This window comes from Pogoniulus pusillus, chromosome 19, assembly GCF_015220805.1.
Source record: "Pogoniulus pusillus isolate bPogPus1 chromosome 19, bPogPus1.pri, whole genome shotgun sequence".
Lineage (NCBI taxonomy): Eukaryota > Metazoa > Chordata > Aves > Piciformes > Lybiidae > Pogoniulus > Pogoniulus pusillus.
The window spans coordinates 4,349,778-4,368,038 of NC_087282.1; the positions used below are offsets into that span (position 1 = coordinate 4,349,778).

The 18,261-nt window shown below is 54.8% G+C and overlaps 2 protein-coding genes across 3 annotated transcripts; one reads left to right on the forward strand and one right to left on the reverse strand.

Moving 5' to 3' along the window:
- Window positions 1–60: 60 nt before the first annotated feature.
- Window positions 61–9,259, reverse strand: IGBP1 (immunoglobulin binding protein 1). 2 transcript variants are annotated; one of them, XM_064159007.1, is made up of 6 exons: window positions 9,022–9,259; window positions 8,231–8,542; window positions 5,640–5,835; window positions 3,463–3,548; window positions 1,152–1,264; window positions 61–585 (listed from the first exon to the last, which is right to left on the reverse strand). In XM_064159007.1, exons 1-6 carry the CDS (start codon window positions 9,207–9,209, stop codon window positions 440–442), a joined length of 1,041 nt encoding a protein of 346 aa, XP_064015077.1. In that variant the 5' UTR covers window positions 9,210–9,259; the 3' UTR covers window positions 61–439. The 2 variants fall into 2 exon arrangements, with proteins under 2 accessions (XP_064015077.1, XP_064015075.1); XM_064159005.1 differs by having other exon boundaries at window positions 61–588.
- On the forward strand, window positions 9,208–10,368 carry LOC135184133 (loricrin-like). The gene is made up of 2 exons (XM_064159723.1): window positions 9,208–9,263; window positions 9,471–10,368. Exons 1-2 carry the CDS (start codon window positions 9,208–9,210, stop codon window positions 10,366–10,368), a joined length of 954 nt encoding a protein of 317 aa, XP_064015793.1.
- The last annotated feature ends 7,893 nt before the right edge of the window (window positions 10,369–18,261 follow it).

Below are 18,261 nucleotides of genomic sequence, written 5' to 3' on the forward strand. Positions count from 1 at the left end.
CTTCCAGACTGACCCTGGAAGAGCCCAGGACAGAGTGTGAGGGACTTTCACAAGAAGAACTAGGCAGCACGAGAGAATTTTATGTTGCTTAAAATATAGAGGAAAAGAAAATAAATACATCCAGCCACAATACAAAGAGCAGTTTCCCAATCCAGGTACTTTGCTTTCAAGGCCTTCCTCTGCCTGGAAGAGCAGAGGCAGCCTGACCCCCTCACAAAGAGCCCTGCTTGACAGGAAGGAGCTCTGTGGCATCACTGTACATGACCGGCGCACTCGGTCTGACCTTTAATGTAAACCAAAGCCAACTGCCACGTTCACTCCTCCACCTCTGCTGCCTCCCAGAGACACCAGGGACACCTCCATGTATGTACAGTGTATTTACTGCTCTATCTTCAGGACAGGCAACTCTCAGAGGACTCCAGGCTCTGCACCAAGAGCATCAGCCCATGTTCTGCCGGTTGCCGTAGCCTCTTGGGTGTGTGTCTTTCCAGTCGTCCCAGTTCCGAGCTTTTTGAAGAGCTTCCTCGTCATCCTCCTCCTCTTTTTTCTCCTGTTGCTGCTTCTGCAGCTCTTCATCAGTTATACCTGCTGGAGATGAAGAATTGGAGTGAGGGGCAGAAGACAGTGGCAGACACCAAGTCAAGTTCTAAGGAGCTGGTTCAGAAAGCAGGATTCATAGAATCAAGCAGGTTGGAAGAGAGCTCCAAGCTCACCCAGTCCAACTTGGCACCCAGCCCTGGCCAATCAACCAGACCATGGCACTAAGTGCCCCAGCCAGGCTTGGCTTCAACACCTCCAGGCACGGCCACTCCACCACCTCCCTGGGCAGCCCATTCCAATGCCAATCACTCTCTCTGACAACAACTTCCTCCTAACATCCAGCCTAGACCTCCCTGGCACAACTTGAGACTGTGTCCCCTTGTTCTGTTGCTGCTTGCCTGGCAGAAGAGCCCAACCCCACCTGGCTACAGCCTCCCTTCAGGTAGTTGCCAAGGAGCAGCCTAGAGTTTAGCTTTCTCACAGCCTCACGGAGTCAGCTCTTGTTCTTCGTCACTCAGTGGGTGCTCCACACCCTGAGCACATCCCCATTCACCCTCTCCCTCAAGTGATTCCCCAAATGCTCCATTCCAATTCCTTTTGCCATTCCATACCTGGGGCTCTCTGAGGCACAGTCTGAGCAGGCACAACTCCTTGTTTTCCACGCTGCTCATACCAGTCATCCACAGTCATAGTGGGCAGGGCTGGGTACCCTGCTCCAAACACTCTGCAGGAAGAGACAGGCAAAGAAGGCTCTTTACATGGAAGCAAAAACACGGCCAGCCATGCCCACAGCTGCTCTGTGAGCCACTCTCTACTGACAACCACAGAGTGACTGGAGCCGGAAAGGACCTCCAAAGCTCATCTAGTCCAATCCCCTCTGCATTCAGCAGGGACATGGCTTTTGGGTTCCTCAGTTTAAGAGGGACTGGGATGTACTGGAGAGGGTCCAGCAGAGGGCCAGGAGGAGGATGAGGGTGCTGGAGCACTGCCTGGTGAGGAGAAGCTGAGGGACCTGGGGCTGCTTAGTCTGGAGAAGACTGAGAGAGGATTGAATCAATGTTTATAACTATCTGAGGGCTGAGGGTCAGGAGGGGGGGACAGGCTCTGCTCACTGCTCCCTGGGATAGGACAAGCAGCAATGGATGGAAGCTGCAGCACAGGAGTTCCAGCTCAACACAAGGGGGAACTTCCTTACTGTAAGGGTCCCAGAGCACTGGCACAGGCTGCCCAGAGAGGTTGTGGAGTCTCCTTCTGTGGAGCCTTCCAAAGCTCTGTGTGGATGTGTTGCTGTGTGACCTGAGCTAGGTTGTATGGTCCTGCTCTGGCAGGGGGGTTGGACTCAATGATCTCTTGGGGTCCCTTCCAACCCCTGACATCCTGTGAGCCTGTGATCATCCACTAGATCAGGTTGCTCAGAGCCTTATCCAGCTTCATCTTGAATAGCTCCAGGGATGGGGCCTCAACTACCTTCCTGGGCAACCTGTTCCAGTGTTCCATCGCTCTTCTTCCTAACATCCAACCTAAATTTCCTCTTCAATTTCAAACCAGTGCCTCTCATCCTATCCCTGCAGGCCTTTGCAAACAGTCCCTTTGCAGCCTTCTTGTAGCCCCCTTCAGGTACTGGCAGGCTGCTATTAGGTCTCCCTGAAGCCTTCTCTTCTCCAGGCTGAACACCCCCAGCTCCCTCAGCCTGTCCTTGCAGCAGAGGTGTTCCAGACCCTGGCCCTCGTCCAGACACACTCTATCAGGACTGTTGTAGTCCAAAGACTACAATCACCTCTCCAGCCCAAAGGAAAACACTTTGGGCTAGCAGAGCTTGTCAAGGAGTCCCTGGGAAGTGCACTAGGCACAGCTTGGCTCTGCAGAAGGCTCAAAGCAAATAATGTCAAATGCATGACAAGGAATCTGCTCCCTGTCCCATTTTGTGCTTAACTGCCATATTCCTTACAAAGGCCTCATAGTGCCACAAAGCAGTACCCTAAGGGGAGGCTTACAGTTAAAAATGCTGCCCTTGTGACTGATAATTCTCTGCTCTGATCACAGCTTCCCAGCCTTAAAATGACTTATCTGAATTCACTGAAATCTTCCAGATTGCACAGGAGATTAAGAGACCAGATGTGCTTTTCACTGCTGGGCTCTTTATGCTAACAGTGAAGAACAATCTCCAGGACAGGGGCAGATGAGCCTTGTCTCTCCCACCAAACAGCAAACACATGGCTTATTAACTAGCACAGTCCTATCTGCTTAATGAGATCTCCTCTGCTGCCCTGAGAAGGAAATAGCATTAACTAAGACACTGCAGCATGCTGGTAACAGAAGAAATTAGAGGAATCATAGAATGTTAGGAGTTCATCCAGAGATCATCCAGTCCAACCCTCCTGCCAGAGCAGGATCACCTAGAGCAGGTCACACAGGAACACATCCAGGTGGGCTTGCAATGTCACCAGAGAAGGAGACTTCACAACCTCTCTGGGCAACCTGCTCCACGGCTTTGCCACCCTCTCAGGCAAAAAGTTTTCCCTTCTGTTCCCTTGGAACCTCCTCTGCTCCAGCTTGCACCAGCTGCCCCTTGTCCTGTCATTGGACATCCCTGAGCAGAGCCTGGCCCTGTCCTCCTGACACTGCCCTGCACATCTTTATCACCAGGAATGAGGTCACCCCTCAGGCTCCTCTGCTCCAAGCTAAAGAGCCCCAAGTCCCTCAGCCTGTCCTCAGCAGGAAGGTGTTCCACTGCCTTTGGCACCTTTATAGCTCTAAGGAAGTTCAAGGAATGCATCAAACATTCCCCTCATCCCCTGCTCTGCCACACGACCATGCCATCTTGATGTGACAGGCTGTTTGGTGGGTTCTGCATTTGCAAGGGGCTCCAAGGCTGGAGGTGAGAAGAGAGCTGTGCCTGAGCAAGCAGCCAGCAGCACATACTTAGCCTGTGCAGCGTTCCTGGTGAGAATGAAGGGTTTCAGCGGAGTCCTGGCTGGCCGAGTGGGACCATGCGGTGGTGCTGAAGACTGAAGAGACAAACAATGGTCACAAGATCATCCTGGAGATGAAAAATCCCCTCTCTGCTTCCCCACCCCAAACAAGTTATTCAAGGTCTGGGAGAAGAGAAATGTCTCTGCTGTCAGAGGGACATCCCAAGAGGGACACTCGTGGCCTCACTGCAGTTGAAATCATCAGCTCCATCTGCGAGCTCCTACAAATCACTTCTCTTTGTGCCTCTGTCACACCCGCTCAGATCAAAGCATGCAGCTGACAGAGCTAAACCAGATCAGCTTGGATCAAAGCATGAAATATAGCTCATTTTAACCAGGGATCAGAGTGCAATTCTGAAGCAAGTGGAGCTCATCAGTCCCAATGAGATCTGCAGAGCCAACAATAACCACACAAACCAATCCAGCTGGGCTGTGTCAGCGCACGATGGGGTTTTGTTTCTAGACAGACATTTGAGGTGATAGCAAGCCCAGAAACACTCAAGGTCTACAAGAAGTTGTGCCAGGGGAGGTCTAGGCTGGATGTTAGGAGGAAGTTCCTGGCAGAGAGAGTGACTGGCATTGGAATGGGCTGCCCAGGGAGGTGGTGGAGTTGCTGTCCCTCTGGAGGTGTTGAAGCAAAGCCTGGATGAGGCACTTAGTGCCTTGGTCTGGTTGATTGGCCAGGGCTGGGTGCTAGGTTGGACTGGATGAGCTTGGAGGTCTCATCCAACCTGGATGATTTTGTGACTCTATGATTCCATGATCACTTACAAAGGCCTTTAGCCTTTGTAGGACAAGAGACAATGGTTTGAAACTAGAGGAGGGATTTAGACTGGATGTTAGGAACAGGTTTTGCACCAGGGTGGTGGAAGGCTGGAAGAGGTAGCCCAGGGAGGTAGTTGAGGCCTCATTCCTGGAGATATTCAATGCTCTGAGTAACCTGGTCTAGTTAAAGATGTCCCTGCTGACTGCAGGGGGGTTGGAGTGGATGACCTTTTGAGGTCTCTCTCAGCCCAAACCATTCCATGATTGTATGATGCAGAATGGCTGTTTCCTCCTGTACCATCTGGACAGAACGCAGACCAGAAGTGTAGGCTTGAAAGAAACCACAAGGCTCATCTTTCCATTTCCAAATGCTCTGACTTCTTTAGAGTTAAGGGTCTGTCAGGAGGCAGCAAGGTGGAGAAAAGCTTTTGCACACAGAACATTTCAGCTCTGATATCCAATGCTCTAGCACAGGAAGAAATTCTTCCCTGGGAGGGTGGTGAGGCACTGCAACAGGTTGCCCAGAGAAGTTGTGGAGGCTGCAAGCCTAAAAGTGGGTGAAAGCCAGGCTGGATGGGCCCTTGGGCAACTTGGCCTAGCAGGAGGTGACCCTGTGCTGGAATGTGTCCAGAGAAGGGCAACAAAGATCGTGAAGGGCCTGGAACACAAATCCTATGAGGCGAGGCTGAGGGAGCTGGGCCTGTTTAGCCTGGAGAAGAGGAGGCTCAGGGGTGATCTTATTACCATCTATAACTACCTGAAGGGACATTGTAGCCAGGTGGGGGTTGGCCTCTTCTCCCAGGTAACCAGCAATAGAACAAGGGGACACAGTCTCAAGTTGTGCCAGGGTAGGTATAGGCTGGATGGTAGGAGGAAGTTCTTCACAGAGAGAGTGATTGGCATTGGAATGGGCTGCCCAGGGAGGTGGTGGAGGCACCGTCCCTGGAGGTGTTCAAGAAAAGACTGGATGAGGCACTTAGTGCCATGGTCTGGTTGACTGGATAGGGCTGGGTGCTAGGTTGGACTGGATGATCTTGGAGGTCTCTTCCAACCTGGTTGATTCTATGATTCTATGGGGGTTGGAACTAGATGAACTTTAATGTCCCTTCCAACCCAAACCAGTCTATGCTTCTATGATTTCACAAGCTATGATTGTCTAGAACATGTGGTAGCAGTTGACAGTGACTAATCAAAGAATGAGACCACTGTCCACTCTGAATTAAACCAAACCCCACCTGCTTGTGCTCTGAGCTACATTTTAATCAGGAATTCACAGAACAAAAAAACTTAGGTGACCTCAATACTAAATTCCTCCTCATCAGATCTGCCCACAGGACCTGCAGGTCAGGTTGCAGCTCGTACCTGCTTCGCTGTGGCTCTGCTCCTCAGGATGACCATCTCTTGGTCAATACTCTCAATTTCCTCCAGGCTGGTGTTGATCCATTTCTGGATTTGGAGTATGTAAAATTCCCGTATCTGATCCTCATCTGCTTGCCCACTCTCCACACAGGTTCTCATGGAGGCCAACCTGTTCTCCAGTTCTTTCTTCTGGTTGTATCTGTCTCAAAAGAGAACAAAACAAGATCACTAAACAACCCTTCTCCAGTCCAGCCCAGAGATGATGTTTTCTAAAAGCAACAACTTCCTATTTCTTGAACTTTAAACATCAGAGACCTACCTCCTGCCCCAATCCCCTTTTAACTGCTCATCAACATGAGCAAGAACTTCTTTCCTGTAAGAGAGCACTGACACAGGCTCCCCAGAGAGGTTGTGGAGTCTCTTTCTCTGGAGACTTTCATGCCCTGCCTGGATGCATCTCTGTGCAACCTGCATTAGAGCCTATGGTCCTGCTCTGGCAGGGGGAGTGGACTTGATGGTCTCCAGAGGTCCCCTAACATCCTGTGATCCTGTGAACTTGACAGGCTGGAATGTTGAGTGGAAGGGAACCTCATCAAGCTTAACAAAGGCAAATGTAGAGTCCTGCATCTAGCAAGGAATAACCTCCTGCACCAGCATAGGTGAAGGGTGGACTTGATAGAAAGCAGCTCCACAGAGAAGGACTTAGGAGTGCTGGTGGACAAGCTCACCACAAGCCAGCAATGAGCTCTTGTGGCCAAATAGGCCAATGGTCTCCTAGCATGCATTAAAAGTGCAGCTAGCAGGTCATGGAAGGTCTCCTCTCCCTCTACTGTGCCCTACTGAGGCCACATCTGGAGTACTGATTCCAGTTCTGGGCTCCCCAGTTCAAGACAGACAGAGAACAGTTTCTCTTGCTGCATCCAACAGAGGCTACAAAGATCCTGAGGGGCACAGAGCATCTCTGTGAGGTGGAAAGGCTGAGAGCCCTGGCAGTGTTTAGCCTGGAGAAGAGCAGCCTGAGAGGATCTGCTCACTGCTAATCAATATCTAAAATTTGGGGGCAAGAGAATGCAGCCACACCCCACCTGGAGTCCTGTCTGCAGTTCTGGAGCCCCCAACACAAGTAGGGCATGGAAGTGTTGGAGTGAGTCCAGAGGAGGCCACCGAGATGCTGAGAGGGCTGCAGCAGCTCTGCTCTGAGGACAGGCTGAGAGAGTTGGGACTGTGCAGCCTGGAGAAGAGAAGGCTTCGAGGAAACCTTTTAGTGGCCTTCCAGGATCTGAAGGGGGCTACAGGAGGGCTCTGGAAGGACTATTGACAAGCTCTTGTAATGACAGGATGAGGAGGAATGGGTTTGAACTGGCAGAGGGGAGACTGAAACTGGATGTTAGGAAGAAGTTGTTTACATCAAGGGTGGTGAGACACTGGTACAGCTTGCTCAGGGAGGCTATGGAGCACAGAAGCACCCAATGTGATCAAGATCAAAGATCACATTCTGTGCTTCTTTGATCCACAGCCTCCCTGGAGGTGTTCAAGGCCAGGCTGGATGAGGCCTTGAGCGAACTGTTCTAGTGGGAGGTGTCCCTGCCTATGGCAGGGGGTTGGAGCTGGCTGAGCTTTGAGGTCCCTTCCAGACAAATCACTCTATGACTTTATATTTAAGTGCTGCCCAGCAACAGCACAAGGGCCAAGAGACACAAACTAGAACCCAGAAGGTTACTTGTGAGCACAAGGCAAAAAATTCTTTGCTGTGTGGATGTCAAAGCCCTGGAGCAGGCTGCCCAAATGGCTTGAGGAGTCTCCTTCTCTGGAGAGTTTTCAAACCTGCCTGGACAAGATCTTGGACAACCTGTGAGTAATCTTGATTTAGTGGGGAGACTGGACTAGATAATTTCCAGGGGTGCCTTCCAACCCCCTCCATTCTGGGATCCTGTGACTGAAAAGTCCCTGTGTCAAAGCATGACAGAGGCAAGAACCACCTCTTTCACTAACCCTAAGAACTTCTGTGCAGTTCTTCTTGAAAGACTGGAAACTAATGACATAAATACACCTCTGCAGCCTGTGCATGACCCAATTCCATCCAGTAATATGCAGTGGTGCATGACTTAAAGAGAAAGTTCCATGACCAAAGCATTCCAGTTTCAGGTGACCTCGCTGCTGTCTACAACTACCTGAAGGGAGGCTGTAGCCAGGTGGGGTTGGGCTCTTCTGCCAGGCAAGCAGCAACAGAAGAAGGGGACACAGTCTCAAGTTGTGCCAGGGCAGGTCTAGGCTGGATGTTAGGAGGAAGTTGTTGGCAGAGAGAGTGATTGGCATTGGAATGGGCTGCCCAGGGAGGTGGTGGAGTCACCCTCCCTGGAGGTGTTGAAGCCAAGCCTGGGTGGGGCACTTAGTGCCATGGTCTGGTTGATTGGCCAGGGCTGGGTGCTAGGTTGGGCTGGATTATCTTGGAGGTCTCTCCCAGCCTGGGTGATTCTATGTGATCAAGGGAACCACTTCTTTGCTGATGGTCCTTGCCTGTACAGCCTTGAGGTTTTCCCCTTCTCTTAAAGTGCTTTCTGAAAGCCTTTAAGCACCACAAAGCAAGAGCTTACCTTTCGATTTTGGCTTGTCTGCTCATTGCCATGGCCACCAGGCTGGCCTGGGCAGCAGCAGGGCCCCTGGGGGCTGGGCTCCCGGCATCTTCCTCTCCCGGGGAGCTGGCAGCAGCGGGGGGCAGGTGGAATTTGCCCAGCCCGTAGCTCCTGCAGAGCTTGAGGAAGCGCCAGAAATGGGCCCGGGCGCTCTCCAGGTGCTCCAGCCTCCTGCTCATGTCCACTTGCTTCAGCGTCATGGACCCCAGCAAGGCAGGCAGCAGCAGGTACTTCAGGTCGGCCGAGGCCACCTCCTCCAGCTCCTCGTTCTCGCTGCACGGGGAGAGACGAACCTTTATTCTATGATACTATGAATGGAGCCAGCAAGAGAACAAGGGGACACAGTCTCAAGCTGTGCCAGGGCAGGTCTAGGCTGGATGTTAGGAGGAAGTTCCTGGCAGAGAGAGTGATTGGCATTGGAATGGGCTGCCCAGGGAGGTGGTGGAGTGGCTGTGACTGGAGGTGTTGAAGCCAAGCCTGGCTGGGGCACTTAGTGCCATGGTCTGGTTGGTTGGGCAGGGCTGGGTGCTAGGTTGGGCTGGCTGAGCTTGGAGCTCTCTTCCCACCTGGCTGATTCTATGGGTCTGTTTACTGGTTCCGTTCCTGCTCCGCTCCTCCCGGGCCCGGCGACCCAGCGGCCCGTGTGGAGGCAGCAGACACCTCCTGGGACCCTCGCTGTGTCCTCCCTCACGCCCCTCTCAGCTCGCCCCAGCCCAGCTCCGGGCCCGGCCCCGTTCCCCCGCTCCGCTCACCTGAACAGGTCCAGCTGCGCCACCATGGCGGCCGCTCGCTGCAGCGCCTCCAGCCCCTGCCGCACCTTATCCTGCACGGCCGGGGCCGCCGAGGACGGCTCGGCGCCGCTCTCCACCTCCTCCCACAGCCGCCGGCCCACCGCCAGCAGCTCCGCCAGCCGCGGCCCCGCTCCGGCCCCCTCCGCCATGACGGGCCGGGAAGGAGCCGCCGGCGCCGCCAACTGCTGCCGGGGCGGCCGTTGGTGACCTGCGCCACACCGCCCCCGCCGCCATCTTGGTGAGGGCACGGGGCGGGGGCGCCAGCTTGGTGAGGGCACGGGGCGGGGGCAGCAGCCTGGTGAGGGCACGGGGCGGGGGCGCCAGCTTGGTGAGGGCACGGGGCGGGGCGCCAGCTTGGTGAGGGCACGGGGCGGGGGCGCCAGCTTGGTGAGGGCACGGGGCGGGGGCAGCAGCCTGGTGAGGGCACGGGGCGGGGGCAGCAGCCTGGTGAGGGCACGGGGCGGGGGCGCCAGCTTGGCGAGGGCACGGGGCGGGGGCAGCAGCCTGGCGAGGGCACGGGGCGGGGGCAGCAGCCTGGCGAGGGCACGGGGCGGGGGCAGCAGCTTGGTGAGGGCACGGGGCGGGGGCAGCAGCCTGGCGAGGGCACGGGGCGGGGGCAGCAGCTTGGTGAGGGCACGGGGCGGGGGCAGCAGCCTGGTGAGGGCACGGGGCGGGGGCGCCAGCTTGGCGAGGGCACGGGGCGGGGGCAGCAGCCTGGCGAGGGCACGGGGCGGGGGCAGCAGCTTGGCGAGGGCACGGGGCGGGGGCAGCAGCCTGGCGAGGGCACGGGGCGGGGGCAGCAGCTTGGCGAGGGCACGGGGCGGGGGCAGCAGCTTGGCGAGGGCACGGGGCGGGGGCAACAGCCTGGTGAGGGCACGGGGCGGGGGCAGCAGCCTGGCGAGGGCACGGGGCGGGGGCAGCAGCTTGGCGAGGGCACGGGGCGGGGGCAGCAGCCTGGCGAGGGCACGGGGCGGGGGCAGCAGCTTGGTGAGGGCACGGGGCGGGGGCAGCAGCCTGGTGAGGGCACGGGGCGGGGGCAGCAGCCTGGTGAGGGCACGGGGCGGGGGCAGCAGCCTGGTGAGGGCACGGGGCGGGCTGGCCGGGGCGGGCTGGCCGCGGCGAGCGGCGGCGGCAGGGATCGGGGCTCGTCCCTCTGCCGCCGGCGGCAGGCTGCATGAGGAGGCTCGGCGCGGCCGTGGGCTCTCGCAGCCGTGCCGGTGCTCCCGCAGGGTGTGCCCCGCTGCCTCTCGGCTGGCACACCCGCTTTCCCGGACCCTGCGCTGCTGGCTGGGCCAAGGGAGAAGCTGAGGGAAAGGCGAAACGCGGTGGAAGGGCTCTGGAGCCCGCCGCTGTCAGCACAGCCAGAGTCACAGAGTGGCCTGTGTTGGAAGGGACCCTTAAAGGTCATCCAGTTCAAACCCCCTGCAGGGACATAGAAGCATGGAATGGGTTAGGCTGGAAGGGACCTCAAAGCTGATCCAGTTCCAACCCCCGGCCCTAGGCAGGGACACCTCCCACTAGAACAGGTTGCTCAAAGCCTCATCGAACCTGGCCTTGAACACCTCCAGGGAGGCTGTGGAGGACCGAGGCACCCAACGTGATCAGAGATCAAAGATCACGTTCGGTGCTTCTGTGCTCCACAACCTCCCTGGGCAGCCTGTGCCAGTGTCTCACCACCCTCACTGCAAACAACTTCTTCCTAACATCCACCTTCAATCTCCCCTCTGCCAGTTCAAACCCATTCCTCCTCATCCTGTCATTACCAGACCTTGTCAGTAGTCCCTCCCCAGCCCTCCTGGAGCCCCCTTCAGATCCTGCAAGGCCACTCCAAGGTCTCCTCAATGCCTTCTCCAGGCTGCAGAGCCCCAACTCTCTCAGCCTGTCCTCATAGCAGAGCTGCTGCAGCCCTCTCAGCATCTTGGTGGCCTCCTCTGCACTGGCTCCAACACTTCCATGTCCTGCTTGTGTTGGGGGCTCCAGAACTGCACCCAGGACTGCAGGTGGGGTGTGAGGAGAGCAGAGCCAAGGGGCAGAATCCCCTCCCTTGCCCTGTGCCTACATTGCTCTTGCTGCAAGCCAGCACAGGATTGTGTCTGGGCTGCACTCCCACTGCAGGCTCCTGTTGAGCTTTTCATCAGCCCGGACCCCCAGGTCCTGTTCCTCAGGACTGCTTTCAGACATTCCCCACCCAGCCTGGAGTTGTGCTTGGGATTGCTCCCACCCAGGTGCAGGACCTTACACTTGGCCTCGTTGAATATCATGAGGTTGGCCTGGGTACAGCTCTGCAGCCTGCCCAGGTCGCTCTGGATGGATCCCTGCCCTCTAGCAACTGGCCTGTGACATGCAGCTTGGTGCCCTCTGCACACTTGCTGAGGGTGCACTCGATGCCTCTGTCCTTATCACTGACAAAGATGTTCAATAGCTCTGGTCCCAACATCTGCAACTAGAGCAGGTTGCTCAGAGTCCTGTCCAGCCTGAGCTGGAATGGTTCCAGAGATGCAGCATCTGCCACCTCGCTGGGCAACCTGGCAAACCTGGCACAGTGTCTCACCAGCCTTAGCACCAAAATTGGGTGCACGTTGTACAACTGCACCAGAAAGAGGTAGGCCATTGCTGGCCATGACCCCCCTGCCACGTCAGCAGCACCCCTGGGATGTCCCAGGCAGAAGTGGAGGTCACCGGGAATCACAGAATGGGCTGGGCTGAAAGGGACCTCGTAAGGCCATTCAGTCCAACCCCCTCTGCAGTCAGCAGGGACCTCCTCCAGTTAGTTCAGGTTACCCAGAGCCCTGACAAGCCTCACCTTGAATATCTCCAGGGATGGGGGCCCCCCAACCACCTCCCTGGGCACCAGCATTCCACCAACCTCATGGTAAAGAACCTGTTCCCAACATCCAATCTAAATTTGCTCTGCTCTAAGTTCAAAACCATTGCCTGCCATATGTGCTACAGGAGGTCCTCAGTCTGAAACAGCAGGTGACATGCAAGTTCCTCTCCTACCCTTGGGACAGCTCAGGTGACATTAAGCCTTAGGACAGCAGCTGAGGTCCATGCAGGCCTGTGCTGCACAGGACAATTGCTGCATAGGCTGGGACCTAAACCTGACAGGAGCACAGTGCACAGTGGGAGCACTCAGTAGCAGAACTTCCCTTTTCTTCTCTCTCTATTATTTTATAGCAAAGCTGAGGCAGGCATTTTTAGCTGCTAAGTCCAATATTACAAGCACTGACATTTCAGCAGCTGTAAGACAGGTAAGGATTAAAGCTGGGCTTGTAGGGACTGCTGTAGGTCCCTTAGAAACACAGGGAGCTGACTTAGGTGTGAGAAATGGAGAGGGCTGCAGCAGCTCTGCTATGAGGACAGGCTGAAAGAGTTGGGGCTGTTCAGTCTGGAGAACAGGAGGCTCCCAGGTGATCTTCCTGTGGCCTTCCAGTATCTGAAGGGGGCTACAAAAAAGCTGGGGAAGGACTTTTTAGGCTGTCAGGGAGTGGCATGACTGGGGGGAATGGAGCAAAGCTGGAGGTGGGGAGAGTTAGAGTGGAGGTGAGGAGGAAGTTGTTGAGCAGGAGAGTGGTGAGAGGCTGGAAGGGGTTGCCCAGGGAGGTGGTTGAGGCCCCATGCCTGGAGGTGTTTAAGGCCAGGCTGGATGAGGCTGTGTGCAGCCTGCTCTAGGGTAGGGTGTCCCTGGGCATGGCAGAGGGTTGGAACTGGCTGCTCCTTGTGGTCCCTTCCAACCCTGACTGCTTCTCTGAAGCGTGTACCCGAGGGCTGGCTGGCAGCACTCGCCCTCCAAGAATGAGTCAGTTTATGATTTAGCCTGTTTGTTTTATCCATTCCTGTTGAGATGGGTTGATAAAAAGTTACTCATAAAACCCAGAAGGGCTCTGGGTTTAGGTTCCTGTTCACTGTACTCTGAGTGCCCCCAGTGGTGCCAGTCTCCTGTCAGCCTCCCTCCCTCTCAGTGCTTTGCTCAGTCTGCAAAAGGCAGGTGCCAGCAGAGCGAGGGATGTGGGGAGCTGGCTGTGGCATTCCTCGATGGCAGGAAGGAGGTGAAGAACAAAGCAGTGCCCAGCAGTGGGCAAGTTAATTAGTATCATGATTGGGAGTGGAATGGGGTCTGGAACCTACAGCTGTTTGTTCTTTACTAGCAGAAGAGGCTTTGGCACCTGCAGCGGTTGTAACCAGTTCACTTTCATCGGGGCAGTACATTAGTTAACATCTACAGCAGACCTTTCAGCAGCACTGTTTAAGGGTCAGAGCAAAAGAGACCACTGGAGTGGACTCCTCTGGTGCCTGATCTTCTGTGCTAGCCAGAGAATCTCTGAGCAGTTCACAGATCACCTTTCTACGAGGATAGCTCTGTTTAATCTTTAACAAACACCTCCTTAGGGCATTCTCCATGGAGGCCTTCACCTTTCAGAGCAATCCAGGCAGGTCCAGGCTTGGTCTTTGAGTTCTTGCGAATAGGCTAATGAGAGAGTTTGGGATCTCAACTTGCTTCCCCTCCCTTTAAAACTGGGGAGGTGTTGGAAGGAGCAGTTTGGAGCCAGATCCTCAGGGACAGCACAGAACAAGTCTTGAGCAGCACATTGTCCCAGAATCACAGTCAGCCAAGTTGGAAAAGACCTTCGAGTTCATCAAGTCCAACCTATCACCCAACGTTATCTAATCAACCAGACCATGGCACTAAGTGCCACATCCAGTCTCTTTTTAAACACCTCCAGGCACGGTGACTCCACCACCTCCCTGGGCAGCCCATTCCAATGCCAATCACTCTCTCTGCCAACAACTTCCTCCTAACATCCAGCCTAGACCCCCCTGGCACAACTTGAGACTGTGTCCTCTTGTTCTGTAACTGGTTGCCTGGGAGAAGTGACCAACCCCACCTGGCTACAGCTTCCCTCCAGGTAGTTGTAGACAGCAATGAGGTCCCCTCTGAGCCTCCTCTTTCCCCAGGCTAAACAACCCCAGCTCCTCTAGTCGCTCCTCACAGGGCTCCCAACTCAGCCCACTGAGCCTAGGAGAAGAGTTGGAGGTTTGCTTCCCCTCTGAACCTTGCCCTGCCCTCACCACAGCTGTCCTTCAAGCTATGCCCTTAATTTGCAGCCTAGTTCCCCCTCTGGTCTTATGGCTCTTACTCACATGTCTTGCTTTGTCCCTGTTCCTCAGCTGAAGATCCCCTTGAGGACACTCCCCATCGCTGCTTGTCATCCTTGGGGCATCCTAGTATTGCTGAACACTCCAGAAATAAAGGAGAACAGAGATACAAGGGTGGGTTTTTTTTCCTTTAAATATAAGCTTTTACTCATGTTTGTGTCTTGTGGTGTGGTGGTGTAGGCTGCAACCACCCCAAAGGTCAAAGTGACATCCTCCAAATATGTACAGTAGTGCAGATGTTGATCAACAGCTGAAGCCCTACAGAGCTTCCCCATCTCCTTCTTCTGGCTCAGCTTTCTTTGTGAAGAGCACACACAAAAAAGCAGGTGGAGGTCCTGACCAATGGGACCAGTCTGAGTTGAAGGGAAGAAATATCCCAATGTGGTCCTGCTCTTGCTACAAAATGGTTGCTTGGTTACCAATAACTTGTTGCCTTGGCTTAGATTATCCTTCTGGCTCATCCAGTCCAACCCCCCTGCCAGAGCAGGATCCTAGGGCAAGCCACACAGGAACACATCCAGGTGGGTTTTGAAAGTCTCCAGAGAAGGAGACTTCACAATCTCTCTGGGCAGCCTGCTCCAGGGCTCTGTCACCCTCACAGTGAAAAAGCTGTTCCTTATGTTTCCATGGAGATTCCTGTGCCTTGGCTTCCACCATGGCCCCTTGTCCTGTCACTGGGCATCACCCAGCAGAGCCTGGCTCCAGCCTCCTGGCACTCACCCTTTGCATCTTTATAAACATGAATGAGGTCCTCAGGCTCCTACAAACTCCAAGCCCCAGCTCACAGGGAGGTGTTCCACTGCCTTCAGCGTCTTTGTGGCTCTGCACTGGCCTCTTTCAAGCAGTTCCCTGAGGTCCTTCTTGATCTGAGTGGCCCAGAACTGGACACAGTATTCCAGATATAGCCTTACCAGGGTGGGAGAAGAACCTCTCTTGACCTACTAACCACAGCCCTTTCAATACACCCCAGAATGCCCTTGGCCTTCTTTGGCAGAAGGGCACATTGCTGGCTCATGCGCATCCTTCCATCCACCAGGACCCCTAGGTCCTTTTCCCCTTCCCTGCTCTCCAACAGGTCAGTCCCCAACCTATCCTGTTCCCTGGGGTTGTTCATTCCCAGGTGCAAGACTTTCCCCTCACCCTTGTTGAATTCCACTCAGTTTCTCCCTGCCCAGCTCTCCAGCCTAAGCCTCACTGAATGGCAGCGCAGCCCCTCTGTGTGTCAGCCACTCCACTCCACTCAGTTTGGTGTCATCAGCAGACTTGCTGACAGTGCCCTCTGTGCCCTCAGCCAGGTTGCTGATGAATATATCAAACAGAACTGGCCCCAGAACCACCCCCTGAGGGACTCCACTAGCCACAGGCCTCCAACTAGACTCCATCCCACTGACCACAACTCTCTGACTTCTTTTCCTTCAACCAGTCCACATCTGCCTCAGAAATAGTAAGTTATAAAGAAGAAACAAACAAACCAGCCAGCCCCAAAAACCCACCCAAGCCAGCAGTGCTTCAGCAGCAAAGTCAAGAGAGTCCCTGCCAATCACTCGCCTCTCTCCAGCCCTCATTGTCTGCACAAGCCTAACCAGCAGGGAATGATCACATTCAGACCAAGATGACTTTTCCCCAGCCCAAATAAAAACCAAGCAGGAACCAAGAGCAGGCTTTTCAGAGCAAACCCTTTACCTGCTTCTCACCACCTCTGATGCCGAGGGGTGATTTTCTTCCCTGCACAAGCCTTTTCCAGAGCCCATCTCACCCATGTCAGCTTCCAGCACTGGGAAGCGAGACACTTCTGCCATGGCCGTGGAGAATTCAGCTCCAGGGAGTCATTTCCAAAGAGACAGATAAACAAAAAGCCACAAGACATTGGGGAAAATGGCTAATGACAGGGAAGTCACGGAGGTAGAGCTGTCACATTAGCAGTGAGCCCAGTGAAGCAGAGGGTACTGACAGCAGCCTACCGCAGTCTGGAGGGCTCTGATTGTGCAAGTGGGGTGAAAGGGACACGTGAGGAAGTGGCCGAGGGCAAAGCCACTCTGGTTACAAGAGGTGCTCTCGGTTTCAGGGACACTGCTACCACTGATCTCTTTATTCAGGTCCTGAAGCTGGAGGTCTGCTGCAGCTGGAGGTGTTTGGGGTGCAGAGGGCTAGAGAAAAGCCTTCTCACACCAGTTTCTCTGGCAGAAGGCTGTACTGCCTGGTGCTGGAGGGCACTGGAGGGTGATACCAAGTCCTGAAGGGCTCTCACAGACTCACAGAATTAACCAGGTTGGAAAAGGCCTCTAAGATCATCGAGTCAAATCTACCACCTAACCCTTCTGGTTAACTAACCCGTGGCACTAAATGCCTCATCCAGCCTCCTTTTAGACACCTCCAGGGATGGGGACTCCACCACCTCCCTGGACAACCCATTCCAATGCCAATTACTCTCTCTGGCAAGAACTTCTTTCTAACATCCAGCCTAGACCTGCCCTGGCACAGCTTGAGGCTGTGTCCATTTGTTCTGTCACTGAGTGCCTGGCAGAAGAGACAAACCCCACCTGGCTACAACCTCCTTCCAGGTAGTTGTAGAGAGCAATGAGGCTGTCTGCCAGAGCTGGAGATGTTTGGGGTGCAGAGAGCTAGAGAAAAGCCTTCTCACACCAGTTTCTCTGGCAGAAGGCTCTACTGACTGGTGCTGGAGGGTGATACCAGGTTTTTCCTGGGGAGAGTAGTCAGGCAGTAGAATGAGCTGCCCAGGGAGGTGGTGGAGTCACCCACCCTGGGTGTGTTTAAATGTGGTTTGGATGCGGTGCTTAAGGCTATGGTTTAAGGTGAATCTTGTAGAGTAGGGTTCTAGGTTGGACTTGGTGATCCTGAGGGGCTTTGCCAGCCTGGGCGTTGCTGTGATTCTCTGGGTCTTCCCTTGGGTTTACCTCGTGGGGGAGGCTGGGGGAAGGGACTCCATCTTCCACTGACACCTTTGTGCTGGCTTTTCTGCCCAAGCAGGGTTAGTCAGATGGTTTCCCCTTAAACCCTGGGGCCATGTGCAGGGCTTATTCCCTCTGGATCTATCTTCTGACCCTAACTGTCTGGCTCCTACTCTTGGTTCCTAAGAGATTCTTCCACTCCAACAGATCTCACAAGCGTGGTAATCCCAGGTGGTGGCCCAGATTACACCACCTCCCACTCAGAGCATTGTCACTTGACTGTCACCTCCCCACCGCCCTCCTTCCTGCCAGCCTGACCCTTTGCACCCTTGCACTAATTGCAGAGCTTTCCGATTTGCCGCAGGACACAGAACCTAAGGTGCTCGGTGCTGATTGACCCCTCCGCTCCTTTCCCAGCTCTTCCCTCTCGGGCTTGCAGTCAGGATGCAGGGAATGAAAGGAGGAGGAGAGGACTCTGCATATTCAGCACTTGACCCTGCCTTTTCCCAGGCAGAAATTCAAATGGGACCTCTCTAGGAGGGAATCGCCACATCTCCCGGGGGCATTCCTTGCCATTGTGACTCCTCTCCTCTCCCCTACCCCAGGCTACGTGTGTTTGTAGTTACCAAATGCAAATCACATTTCCCACCCTCCTGGCTGAATCTCTCACTCCACAAGATCCTTCCCCTGTGGTTTTGTAAGGTTTTTTTTTTCTCACCAGCTCGTTTTGCAATGCTCTTCGGAGCTCACAGCCCCTCCTGGTTTCACCTCCCTCTGATCTGGCCATGCACAGAGGCAAGGTAGTTAAGCAAGCCTCTTAATCAGGTACCTGCATCACCCCTGGACACAGAAACTGCAGCTGTTTTGCTGCCCAACGGCTTTAAGGCTGCCTTCTAACCCCTAGTTGCATTTTAAAAGGCAAACTCCAGATGGCTTTTTGGCCTTGGGCAATAGCTGTGACAGGAGCCTTGCAGCTGTGGCTTTCCAGGCTGGACCTTCAGCAGCCAGACCAAGTCCAGGGCACAATAACGAGTGCTAGTGGTGGTTACCTCGCTCGGTTAACCAGGTGAGCTTCACCCCTGAGCATTTCAGTTTCCAGCTCCCAGGCTTGTCTCAAGCCACCTTTGACTCTCAG

Coding starts and splice junctions, on each gene's coding strand:
- IGBP1 (XM_064159005.1), bottom strand. CDS start 9,209: ATGGCGGAGGGGGCCGGAGCGGGGCCGCGGCTGGCGGAGCTGCTGGCG. Junction 8,543..9,021: donor GCGCAGCTGGACCTGTTCAG/GTGAGCGGAGCG, acceptor CTCCCCGTGCAG/CGAGAACGAGGAGCTGGAGG. Junction 3,549..5,639: donor GCAGAGCCACAGCGAAGCAG/GTACGAGCTGCA, acceptor TTGTCTCTTCAG/TCTTCAGCACCACCGCATGG.
- LOC135184133 (XM_064159723.1), top strand. CDS start 9,208: ATGACGGGCCGGGAAGGAGCCGCCGGCGCCGCCAACTGCTGCCGGGGC. Junction 9,264..9,470: donor TGCTGCCGGGGCGGCCGTTG/GTGACCTGCGCC, acceptor GGGCGGGGGCAG/CAGCCTGGTGAGGGCACGGG.